This window comes from Simochromis diagramma, unplaced genomic scaffold, assembly GCF_900408965.1.
Source record: "Simochromis diagramma unplaced genomic scaffold, fSimDia1.1 OVJJ01000596.1, whole genome shotgun sequence".
In the NCBI taxonomy this organism is placed as follows: domain Eukaryota; kingdom Metazoa; phylum Chordata; class Actinopteri; order Cichliformes; family Cichlidae; genus Simochromis; species Simochromis diagramma.
This window is the reverse complement of record NW_024387245.1, coordinates 10,790,201-10,802,660: the sequence shown is the minus strand read 5'-3', so window position 1 is coordinate 10,802,660 and position 12,460 is coordinate 10,790,201. Positions and strand designations below refer to the sequence as shown.

Below are 12,460 nucleotides of genomic sequence, written 5' to 3'. Positions count from 1 at the left end.
GAGTGGTTTTGTGTGTGTCACATTTTTGGTGAGCCAATGGCTGGAATGGCGTTGGACTAATTAGAGGCAGGTGTACTTGATTGCACTGATACACTGGTCTACTTATAGCCCACACTACAAACACTGCTGTGTCGTTTTGTCTCTCTGTGCGGGTATGTAATGTGATGAAATCAGATATGTTTGGGATGGATGGGTTTTGCGCTATGAATTTTATATTAAGTGTGTCGTTTTGTCTCTCCGTGCAGTCCAGGGCCTATTATATGCCACAGCCTAAAGGCAGCAGGGTTGCAGAGGCTTGAGTGACCACTGACTATATGCTTGCAGGGTGGTGGGTCTCCAAGGACAACTTCTAACCCTGTTAAAGGTAACATGTGGAGTGCAACTTGGCTGTGTGGCATAGCTGGCTCTGGCCTTGGGACTGTGTGTTTTTATACAATTCATAAGTGGGAAACTGGACTGCTTTATCTTTTATCTCTTGATATATTTTTCGTCAATAAATTATCTTTTAGAATTTTATTGACTGTCATCTTTTTGCCCACGACTGAGACGGTTGGTCAGACCTAGAGTCTTTCTTTGGGTGTGTTACAGCAGCTTCTGCTCTAAAAGAAACAAATAAATAAAAGGAAAAGAAAATGTGGAACATGCTCATCAGCTTAGCAGTGTCTACATATTTAATTCAGCTTCTCAATCCTGTAGTTTTAGCTGTTGTCTACAGGGTTTTGCTTATTGGTTGTTATTATAGGTGTGCTCTATATCTCAGCAATGTGTCATTCTAGGATGATAGGTTTCAAGCTGGTCAAGTGCCTCTATGCACTTCATTAGTTTAGTTATTCTCTGTATTGTCTTCATCTCACATGTCATTACACTGAGTTTCAGCAAACCTTAAGCTTGATGCAGACTACTGCTTAACAATTATCCACCTCACATCATAACCGATTAAGGTGCCTCTTCATATTAATATTATGTCATTGTTAATATTATCCTCTTTGTCTTATATAACAGCAATAGCATATTATAATATTTTATTAGTGTGTACCACTATACTACTACTGAGCCAATTTGTTAGTTAGGATCATCTTATTCAGCAAACAGATAATTTAGAATTCATCCAATCTGCGGTCACATTTGTTCTCTCTGTTGCATGGCGGACCAGGCAGTTCTATTATATTATTTATATTTTATTTTGTAGCCATCAAGGGCTTCAGATGACCTGCAGAATCATCCTTTTCCCAAGGTGGAGACAGTTACCTTTTCACACACTGTCCTTGGCTGAACAGTGACACAGCCTTAATATACTTTATTTATTTTATTAAAATATTTTCGTGTGAATTATTTGCTTTATATTCATTTTATACACTGTGGGCATGGTCATCATGCCAACTGTGTTTCATTGTTAATATCACTTTACAGGTTGTTATCCTTGCTATTATTAATTTCAAATACTCTAAAGATAATTTCTACTGAACAAACTGAACGCATCACAACTGCCTGTATGTGTGATGAACAACGGATCGCGGGCAGTGGGGGAGCTGCCTACTCACCTATGTAAATACATATACACTTTCTGCCCACCGAGGAATGAGAGGCAGTGTATGGCCTGTTCAACCAACACAACTTGTGCCAGTAACGCAACACTGATGAGCCTCAACTGTCGCCCCGACTACAGCTACCGAATGCCACTACAAACAAAGACTCAGTACCAGACAGGATGTGCACGGACGGCACCCAGCAGTAGAGGAACCAGAGTTTTGGCTGACTGGTACTTCCTATGTGGCAATAAGGCTTATCTGTCACTCCCTGAAGGTTGGGGAGGTCTGTGCGCCCTGGTGCAATTATCAGATCACGTCTTCTTCATGCAATGTGTTACACATCACCCAAGCAGCCGACAGAGACGTGAAGTGGACATCGCCTCACCCAATTCTTTTGGCATTACAGTGGACACTGGAGTGCCGGGAGAGTTTCGCATCTGGGGAGGAGGAGTGAAATTCTTACAGAGCTTGGTCCCCGGCATTGGAGTTGCCGAGGTGCGGGATCACGTGGAAATCAACCGATATGCTCTGCTACGACACATCAACTTAACTAAGGCCCTGGGAACGGCCTTAGCAGGAGAACAGCAGGCCATCAGAACGATGGTACTGCAGAACAGACTGACTCTGGATCTGCTGACAGCATCACAAGGAGGAGTTTGCAAGCTGATAGGGGAGACATGTTGCACTTTTATCCCTGATGGATACGAAGCTGGAGGAGACATTTATGAAGCTTTGCAGAATTTGACCGTTCTGCAACAATATGTCGCTGACCGCACACCTGGAGCAGCTACAGCACAAGGCTGGCTGGGCTGGCTGTTCGGCGGCCCATGGCTGGCTGCTGTAACAAAACCGTTTGTCCTTCTAGGTTTCATCATGATAGCACTGCTCATATTAGTGTTGTGTGTGTTGCCATGTCTCAGAGTGATGATTTCAAAGATGATAACAACTACAATGACTGCTTATGTTGCCGTGCCTCAAGAAGAACAGCATCCCGTTGCAATTCTGTTAGAGGAACTTGTAATAGCTGCTAATAAATGACGTGGTGATTAAAAATGACTTGTCAAGTGATCATGCACTGATTAACACATTAGTAGTTAATACAGGTACAACATAAGGTTTTCTTATTCTTTTATTTTATTTTTTGTAGTTTTAGTTTTATTATTTTTCATCATTATCACTTTTATACTTTCTTTTATTGTATTTTCCTTGATTCTTTTATTCTTTTATTTGTTTTATTCTTTTACCACATGATTTACATTTTTTGCTATGCTAACAATTTAAAACTTGCTAAACATACTTAATCAATGACTTTTTCAGATATTGTTGTAACATTTACAAAGAAGTTAAAACAGGAGGGAATATGTTAGAGGAAAAATGATTCTATGTAACTTTACCTTCTTTTAAATGTACAAGCTGTGTTTAAGATAAGTAGTTTAGAAGTGTCTTTCAGATTTTCCCAGCAAGGACGTATTGTTTCAGATTGTTTTATCTTTCTCCCAGCTCTCTGCTGACGAGACTAGCGCCACATATGGAGTTGTTTATTTTATCTGTTTATTATTTTCTTATCCTGTTCTCACTGTCTCTGTGCTCTGTGCCTATAAAAATGCCAAGCCTCTGTTCATGGTTGTGAGTTGTTCTCAGCAGCTCACCCGTGTACACGTTTGATAAAGAAAGTAACTTTGTCTCATTGTGTCTTTATTTCTCCTGGGTTTTTACAGAGTTTTCCCCCAACAATTACAAATGTTAAAATCACCAAGAATAAAATTAGGAGCATCCGGTGAGAGAGTCTGCAGATTGTGTACCACTTTAAAAATGGCATCGGCAGCAACTTTAACGTCAGCTTTAGGATGAATGTAAACAACAGTGACAAAAATTTGAGGGAATTCCCTCGGTAAGTAAAAAGGCGTGACAGATACTGACAGGAGCTCGATGTCAGGAAGACACAACCGCTCCCGCACAGTAAAGTTATTACACCAGCCCTGGTTGATATACAAACATACCCTTCCTCCGTGAGATTTGCATGTTACTCCACAGTTCCGATCTAATCTGACAGGGGCCCTAAAGCCGCTGATTTGCAGTGAAGTATCACTGTCCATATCGGTCAGCCACATCTCGGTAAGTGCCATCAGACAAGCCTCCCTGTATTCCCATAGATAAAGCACATTTCCTTGTAATTCATCCGTTTTGTTCCTAAGAGATTGGACATTGGCCAGAATCATAGAAGGCAGAGGAACACGATTCTTCCACCGAAGTTTTCTTACACGCTGATGCACGCCGCCTTTCTTTCCACGTTTTCTCAAGCGGCGGGGCTTTCCAAAATTAGTCTTTGACCGGGCAAATAAATCCTCACCAAGAATCACATCTGCCCGAGCATTAGAAGAGTCGTACATAGACAAACAGGACCACTGTAACCCAAGTAGTTCCTCGCGTGTATAAGTGATTGTCAGTGAGAGTGAATGACTCCAGGTGAATATCGCCAACAACAATAAAACTAAGGTGTAGAAGATCTCCATCTCAGCAAAAAAAAAAAAAAAAAAAACCTCATAAAAAGTTAAAACCACGGTTAAGAACAGAGTTAAAACAAAGTTAAAAACAAAAAGAAAAAGCCAGTAAACACCTGCTGCAGGTCGCCACAAGAGCAGCCCATCAGAGCCTCATGAGTGAAAAAAGTCTGCTACATAATAGTATGTAGCAGACTTTTTTCACTCATCAGTGATGCGCTGGCTCTGTCACATGTGAGTGTTTTTTTGTTTTTTTTTTACCGTATTTCAATACATCATGTAATTTATTTCCTGCAGAAGATCCAACAGTCAATCATCCGACCAAAGAGACTTCTGTCATTCCTTCAGCTGCTTGGCAGGTGCAAAATATGACCACATGCGCAGCACAAGAAAGAGCAACACAACACAGTCGAAGAGCAGGAGTCCATCTGGATGTGATTACAATGCTCCTGTTGTTTCGGGATGATATGCATACATACCATAAAAAGTTACCCATTTATTCATTGCTGCTGGCTCCTGACTCATGAAGACTTGAGGCTTTCAGTTGTCTGTGTGAAAGCAACTGAAGATGAAGAACAATTGATTGGTACAAATTAGAGATGGCACGATACCACTTTTTTATGTCTGATACCGATACCATAAATTTGGATATCTGCCGATACCGATATGAATCCGATATAGTGTGTTTTTTAATCAATAAAACGTTTTTTAAATATCTTGCTGCATTTTGTATAAGTTTATACTCAAGTTTAAATAAATAACAACACTAAAGCTATTCTGTTATACCTGTAGGTAAAAAATACACTACGCCCAAAATATTTCATAGTTCAGCAACACTGATCAATCTAATAAACTTAAACCTACTCCATCCTCCCTATTCTGGTATTTTAAAGAGTACTTAGCAGAAATATTAAGCAACCTAACTAATAGGGTTGCAAACTCCGAGCAAGAAATAAAATAAAAATAGGGAACCACCCTCCACCTCATGATGCTTAATCGATGTAATCAAATTTAATTTGATGCAGGGGGGAAAATGCACAGAAATAAATAATTTTTCAAGAATAATTTAATAGATTCAACATCTTTCTTCAACAGAATTGCAGACTGCACAGATGGTATCTTCCCAAAGGAAAAGGTATATTAGACTTAACAGTTACTATATACAGTAATGGACTTCTCTATATTTTACATCGGATTAAAACTTTGGGTGTAAGAGTCAGATAATTATTTATTAAAAGCTAGACATTTTAAATGAGAATAAGAAAGAAAAAGTATGTCTTTGTGCCCCCCTTTTCCCTGTTCATGCCCTATCGGCCCCCCTGGCTAAACTTTGCTAGATCCGCCCCTGCACAGTTACCAGCCGTCAGCTACGTAGAAAAGGATCCTGGTGTAGAAAGTAATATTAAATAAATTCTAACAACAGCTTATCAAGCTTAATAGTGCTGCTGTTGTTCAGCCGCTGGTTTCCTCTTTCTGGTGAGAAGTTGGCCAAAAACAAAGAAGAGAGACGGACACGCAACAGAAAAGCAGATCAGCTGATCATTAAGCAGTTTCACGATTGAAGTAGCAGCAGGAGAGAGAGAGAGGCAGTCGCTCCATATATCTGTTGTTAAGCTTAACATGGGAACACTTTACAGATATTCAGAGATGAACTTGCACACTTGCTTTACTTCTCTCTGGGATAACTTCCTCGGAGATGAAATGCTGGTTTGGTAGCAAGGCTACAAATACACCATCACGTGATGCATACTTCTACGGTTATGAGCCGAGTTACGCCGCGTGGCAAGTTTTGTGGGGTGCTTTTTTGATATTTAATGGATCGGATTACATTTTTTATTTCTCACCGATATCTGATCCAGTAATTTGGGTCAGTATCGGACTGATACCGATACGTAATATCGGATCGGTCCATCTCGGCTAGTGACACTCGGCTAGTGGACAAAGTCAGCAAGCAGAGAGAAGACCGAGCTGCAGAAAGCAGGCTGCAGCAGCCAACCAACCCCACCACTACTGCTGACTGCGACATTACAGAAAAGGTTGAGAGTGATTTAAATGTAAGCATGGGTGAAGTATTGCTTCTTTCTTTCTTCCCTGGATTGCTGTAGTTGCAGGTTTACATCAGTTTCATTAAGGATTAAGCACACATTGAACTCCAGGAAATCATAAATGAAAGTGTGGATATTACCTGTCCACAGATTCATGGTGACGTAACTGCTCTTTTAACTGTTTGGTGACTTTGCTTTGTTTGGCGATTGTAGAAATGGTTTACATGAGCTTATAGCTGAGATTCAGAGGTTTCTGCAGCACTTATATTTCTGACCTCTTGTTATAACCGATTAAATGCGATCTCCTCCCTTTTGCCCCCATTTTTGGTGGTGTGGGTGCAAATGATCAGGCATGACATTCTCAAAATAAATCAGATAAGATACTGCAAATAATTATTTCTGGATTTGTGCGATTGAAATGAATTGAAAATGTGTATGCAATGATACAGTTTTAAAGATTTCGCCTAAATAATTTTTCGAGTGAATGAGCCTAAACATGATGACCTAACCAGTGACACCGTGTCACCTGTGACACACACACACACACACACACACACACACACACACACACACACACACACACACACACACACACACACAATTTCAGTGTTTCAAACCATGTTCCAGGATTTTTCCTTCACCATTTATGAGGTTTCAAGACGAAGATAAACGACAGATATGAATGTTTGAAAAAGTTATAGATGAAAAGATTCGATGAAAAATACTCAAAGGATAAATTCAATTGTTTATTGTTTTATGAATAAGTTCAAAAAGAAAAAGTTAAACAAGTAAATAACGAAACAAGGTAAAATGAAGTAAGAACGGAACGTCAACAAGTAAATAATGAAACAAGGTAAAATGAAGTAAGAACAAAACGTTAACAAGTAAATAACGAAACAAGGTAAAATGAAGTAAGCACAAAACGTTAAGTAAATATTGAAACAAGGTAAAATGAAGTAAGCACAAAACGTTAACAAGTAAATAATGAAAGAAGGTAGAGAAGAGAAAACCCCAACAATCCCCTCTGAGCACGCACTAGGCGACAGTGGGGAGGAAAAACTGCCTTTAAACGGGCAGAAACCTCCGGCAGAACCAGGCTCAGGAGGGGACAGTCAACTGCCGGGACTGGTTGGGGAGGTGAACAGAGGTGGAGCAAGACGAGGCTACACCAGGTGAGGAAGCAGTAGAGTTCCTCCTCCAGGGCCAGCGGAAGCGTTTGTTCTTCTTTTTCATGCAGTTTTCTACAAGAGCTTTTTTTTCCAGGATGAGGGTTCTCAACTCATCGATGGTTTCTTTGTTTTGTTTCTCAAGCTTCTTGCACGTTTTCTCCACCTCTTCCAAGGTTGCTTGTTTTTCTTCAAGCTTTTCCCTGAGCTCTTTGGATGTTTCCTCCTGCATTATCTTGTCCTTGTGCATGTCTGCGTTTCTCTGTTGTACTTCTTTGTACATGTCTTGTAGCTCCTCATTTCTTCTGTGGATATCTTGGAGCGTACGCTGCAGGTCGTCATGTATGTTGTCTTCTTCTTGCTTTTGCGCCTGCATTTCAGTGTGTTTGCGCTTCAAGTTGTTGTATTCCAACAATATCCCCTTAGTGAGCTCGGAGTTGTTTCTCGCCATTTGCTCCATCCTTTTCTGCATGTGCGAGCATTGTTTGTCCAGTTTTTCTTTTTCGCCTTCTAGTTGCTTTTTCTCTTGAAGAAGGTTTTTATTTTGGCACAGAGTATCATCCACCTTCTCTTTCAGCATTCTGTATTTTTCCTCCGTGACTTTGAGTTTGTGCTCCATGTCTCTTTGCTTTTTCTCCTGTTCTTCCTTCTGTTGGAGGAGTTCTTTATTTTTTTTCACAGCTTCATCGAAGTTTGTTTGGAGCAGCCGATTCCTTTGGTCCATATATTGAAGATCCCATTCTGTCTTCTCAACCGTAGCTTTGCTGTCTTTAAGCTGGTTGGACATCTCCTTTAGTTCCGCGCTCTTTTGCTTGTTTTCCTTAATTAGGAAGACAATCTGCTCTCGGGCTTGTCCAAACTTGATTCCCCAACCCTCATTAATAATATTTATGTCGGGCTGGCGTTTTTGTCTTTCTTCCAGGTTCTTATTTTGCGCTTCCATCTGTCTACACTTCTCCTCCAGTTGAAGTTTCTCATCTTCAATCTGTTGAATTTTATTCTGGAGATGGTAGTTTTCCTTCCTACTGTCATGTAATGCCCTTTGGACGGCTAAGAGGTCATTTGGCTGGCCACGACAGGAAGGAGAAGCGGCGTAATCTTTTTGCCTTGGTTGGTGTCTTGTTGGATACATGTTGAAGGTTGTACACGACAACTCTGAAAAGGTTTCCAAAAGTTTCTGTGGTGAACGCGTGAAGGCTGCAAACACAAATGCTGCGAAGACACGAACTAACAAACTGCTGTTTCTCACCCCTGTTTAAGGAAAAACTTCAAAGGATCGAAGTGTAGTGACATCATAACTCCGTGAGCCAATGAGATTGTCATGTGACATTTTGGAATGGGGATATTTTGTTTTAAACCGTTTTCAAATTTAACTTAATATTTGACTGTTTCTTAACTGACCTGTTTAGCTGATTAAGAAATGAATTGAAACGAGCATCACTAACGTTATATAACAGACAACAGAAAAAAAACAGGGTTTTTTTCTAAGTGATAGAGGTATAATACATTTTTTAAATTTTTTTTTAATTATCCTACTTCTTATAAGAGGGAACATTATTTAAAGAATATGTATTTAATTGGAAAACTCTCTATTCATCTAAAGGCTATAACAAAAAAGGTGAGCTTCCTGCTCAAAAATGAAATGACCAAAATAAATGGAGCATTTCTCTGCAATTACAAACTCTGTGTAAACAATCTTGGTTTCAAAATAAGGCTAATGCTTGTGAGATGTCATCACAGGTGTAAATATTACTGCAGATGTTACTATGTCAAAGTCTCACAACTGTCTTATGTTTATTTATGTAGGCAAGATCTACTTTTCACTTTTTTGCTTTGCTATATGTTCTTGAGTGTATTAGTTTGCCAGCAGCACGAACATGTACTAGTGTCAATAATAATCGTACGGTGGATTAGAAAACCTGCTCACAAGTTGAATAAACACCCAGGATTGTTGCATAATTTTCATTCAAAACCAATATTTGAGTCAAAATGAGAAAGTTGTTTGTGCTGTCTGATGAAGAAGAAGCAAAATAAAGTGCAGTTTTGATGTAGATGATGTTGTATACAAACTAGAAAAGGAAGATAGTAGGATCTCTGTATCATGCTTTGTCACTTTGTACCATGTAATTCTTTCTATTTCCACCAGGGGGTGTTTTCAGAGGTGGTAGGTGGTAAAAGAAGAGGTCAGCAGGAAGATGGCGAAGAGCGACCAAAGACCAAGAAAAAGAGGCAGTCAGGCAAAGATGAAGAGTATTATATCCCTTACAGACCTAAAGACTTTGACTCTGAGAGAGGGTGAGGCATTAAACTGTTGCATCTGTTTCTTTAAAAAAATGTGAATGGCTTTGTGTTTTATGCTGTTTTGTCCTGTTTTATGCGTCGACAGGTTGAGTCTCGGTGGAGAGGGCAGTGCTTTTGAACAGCAGGCCTCTTCAGCTGTCCTTGATCTCATGGGAGATGAAGGCGATCGCCTTAACCAGCAGAAGAAAATGATGAAATGGTACAAATTTCCCTATGTTTGACTCAGAATCCACCAAACGGTCATTTCAAACTATAATTTAAAGTCTTTTTTCCCCTTCTTTCCCCTTCTCTACTCCTATGACAATATTAAGCTGTACTGTGAAGATGTTGTATCACTTGACAACATGTCAGTTATGAGGAGTGGAAGAAAAAATACAAGATTGATGATACAGGATCTGGATCGGATGGAGAAACAGGCGGAGGAGGCAGGAAGCCAGCAAGAGGTAGGAAGGCATCAAAATGAATAGCACAAACATGTCTGCCTGTTAAATATAGACCATCAGCCACCATGTTTTAACTCAACTCTAAAGGTAAATACTTCAAGTCCCTCTTCCAGCCTTGCGAGCTATAACCTCCAACCTCTTTGTTGTGTCGTGCCTCTCCCAGGTCGTGGCCGTGGCCGACGAGGTCCAAACGTACAGAGCTCCGGTGACCACAAAGCACGCTCGGAGCTGAAAACAAAGGATCAGATCATGAAGCAGCGCAAGAAAAAGCAGAAGCACCAGTTCCTGCAGGGCGGGGGGATGAGGAAGCTCCGCTCCAAGAACAAAAAGTGGCTCGGAGAAGTTAAAAAGTCAGGTTTTGGAAGGGGTGGCCATAAGAAAGGCAAGCTGAGGAAGAAACTGTGAGGAGGACAGAGGGTTGATGGTGTGGAGGACATCACGAGGAACTGGGTGATAAGCGTCAGAATCATCTGAGAACATCACCAAAGATTTTCCTGGTGCTTTGTGTGACTGTAGATTAAGGAGAAAATGATTTGTGCATCTTTACACTGCAGAAATGCACGTCACTTCTTCCTTGATGGCCTGCTGAACTCTGCGTTTGCCACAGAGTTATGTTTAATTATGATCCACTAACCTGGATTTACTACTTGTAAGCATGTTGGCAGTCTAATAAAAGTGTTTTGGAGTACTGAAATACGTCTTATCAAAATGGTAAAATACAGATATTAAATATTGTGTGCTTAATTTGCAGTTAGTTTCAAAAATTGTCTCGCCCATCTTTTCTTAAAATAAGAGGTGCTCTATAAAAATGACATTAAATTCTGTAAACATGCTCTATTTGCAATTATTCATCATTACTGTTGTCCAAGTGCTCTCATTTCAAAGTTGAAAGCGAGCATCGGAACGGGCAAGAAAGGCGACTTTTAATTGACTGAATGTGTTGTGGTTACTGATATCAGATGGGCTGGGTTGAGAAACTGGCTTAGAATTCCTCTTGCCTTCAGCATGGCCACGCCCCTCTAACTTCTGCAATCAACAAGGCATTTTTACCCAGGGAAATGTTTATTTCGCTTTTCAGTTTGGACTGTTCTCTGTAAATTCCTGAGAAAATTTGAGAAGATCAGGAGTGTCTGAAAAACGTAAAACAGCCCATCTGTCACCAACAGCAATGCTGCCTTCAAAGTCACTTAAATCACCTTTTTTTTTCTGGCATGTGATTGGCTGATTAGATATTTGCATTCACAAGCAGCTGAATAGGTTAGTGGATAGTGGGTCTGTATTGTGTTATTGTATATTGTTTTTTTCAGTTATTGCTCTGGTATAAAGTTTTTTTTCTTTAAGTAATTTAGTAATTCTAACATCTCCGCTTATGTGAAGTGTAGACCTAATAGTAAACATCATTTACATGTCCAGTTTTCAAATATTTTTAATCTTGTCTGGTAAAGTTTTTTTTTTTTTGTAATTCACTTACATTTAGGGAAGGAAAGTTTGAAGAAAGGAAATTTGACGTGTATGTTCTAAGATAACGGTGACATTGACGACCTTTATTATAACTGTATTGGGCATGTTCACTTAACCAACAAAAATAACAAACCAACAAAATAAGAAAGAGAATTAATGTTTTATAAAAAGAAACAATGACCAAGCCATCAGTTACTTTATATGCCTACAATATCCACATTTATTTTTATTAATAAAATTGGAAATGTAAGATATTACTAGATAAATTTACAAAAGAAATTTTAACTTAGTGTGGATTTTAGTATCTGCTTTTTTTAAAATATTTATTGTATATATATATTTTTTTTACATTAAGTCAATTGATTAAAAAAAGGTTTATTTATTTGTGTTTAAAAAGCACTAATCTTTGGGGGTTATATTCATAACTAATAGTATGTAGCAGACTTTTTTCACTCATCAGTGATGCGCTGGCTCTGTCACATGTGAGTGTTTTTTTGACCATATTTCAATACATCATGTAATTTATTTCCTGCAGAAGATCCAACAGTCAATCATCCGACCAAAGAGACTTCTGTCATTCCTTCAGCTGCTTGGCAGGTGCAAAATATGACCACGTGCGCAGCACAAGAAAGAGCAACACAACACAGTCGAAGAGCAGGAGTCCATCTGGATGTGATTACAATGCTCCTGTTGTTTCGGGATGATATGCATACATACCATAAAAAGTTACCCATTTATTCATTGCTGCTGGCTCCTGACTCATGAAGACTTGAGGCTTTCAGTTGTCTGTGTGAAAGCAGCTGAAGATGAAAAACAATTGATTGGTACAAACACAACAGAGTAACCATGGAGATGGAGCACTGTCATAGTTCCCAGTAGAGGGCCCTTTATATCACACCCGTTTATAGATCTTTGTGTTTAATGCACTTTTTATAACAGAAGCCAAAACTGAACTTGTTACTCATGTTGTGATTTAAATCCTGAATGCATTTAATTTGTTAGTATAACTTTTAG

At 39.4% G+C, this 12,460-nt stretch overlaps 1 protein-coding gene across 2 annotated transcripts; it reads left to right on the top strand.

The window, feature by feature from the left end:
* Positions 1-5,956: 5,956 nt before the first annotated feature.
* Positions 5,957-10,679, top strand: LOC120714351 (ATP-dependent RNA helicase DDX54-like). Of its 2 annotated transcripts, none has more exons than XR_005691400.1 (5): positions 5,957-6,084; positions 9,388-9,536; positions 9,628-9,741; positions 9,854-9,985; positions 10,149-10,679. XR_005691400.1 is itself a non-coding variant. In XM_040000523.1 (5 exons), exons 1-4 carry the CDS (start codon positions 8,809-8,811, stop codon positions 9,897-9,899), a joined length of 360 nt encoding a protein of 119 aa, XP_039856457.1. In that variant the 5' UTR covers positions 8,768-8,808; the 3' UTR covers positions 9,900-9,985; positions 10,149-10,679. The 2 variants fall into 2 exon arrangements, 1 of the variants encoding a protein (XP_039856457.1); XM_040000523.1 differs by lacking the exon at positions 5,957-6,084 and adding an exon at positions 8,768-8,859.
* The last annotated feature ends 1,781 nt before the right edge of the window (positions 10,680-12,460 follow it).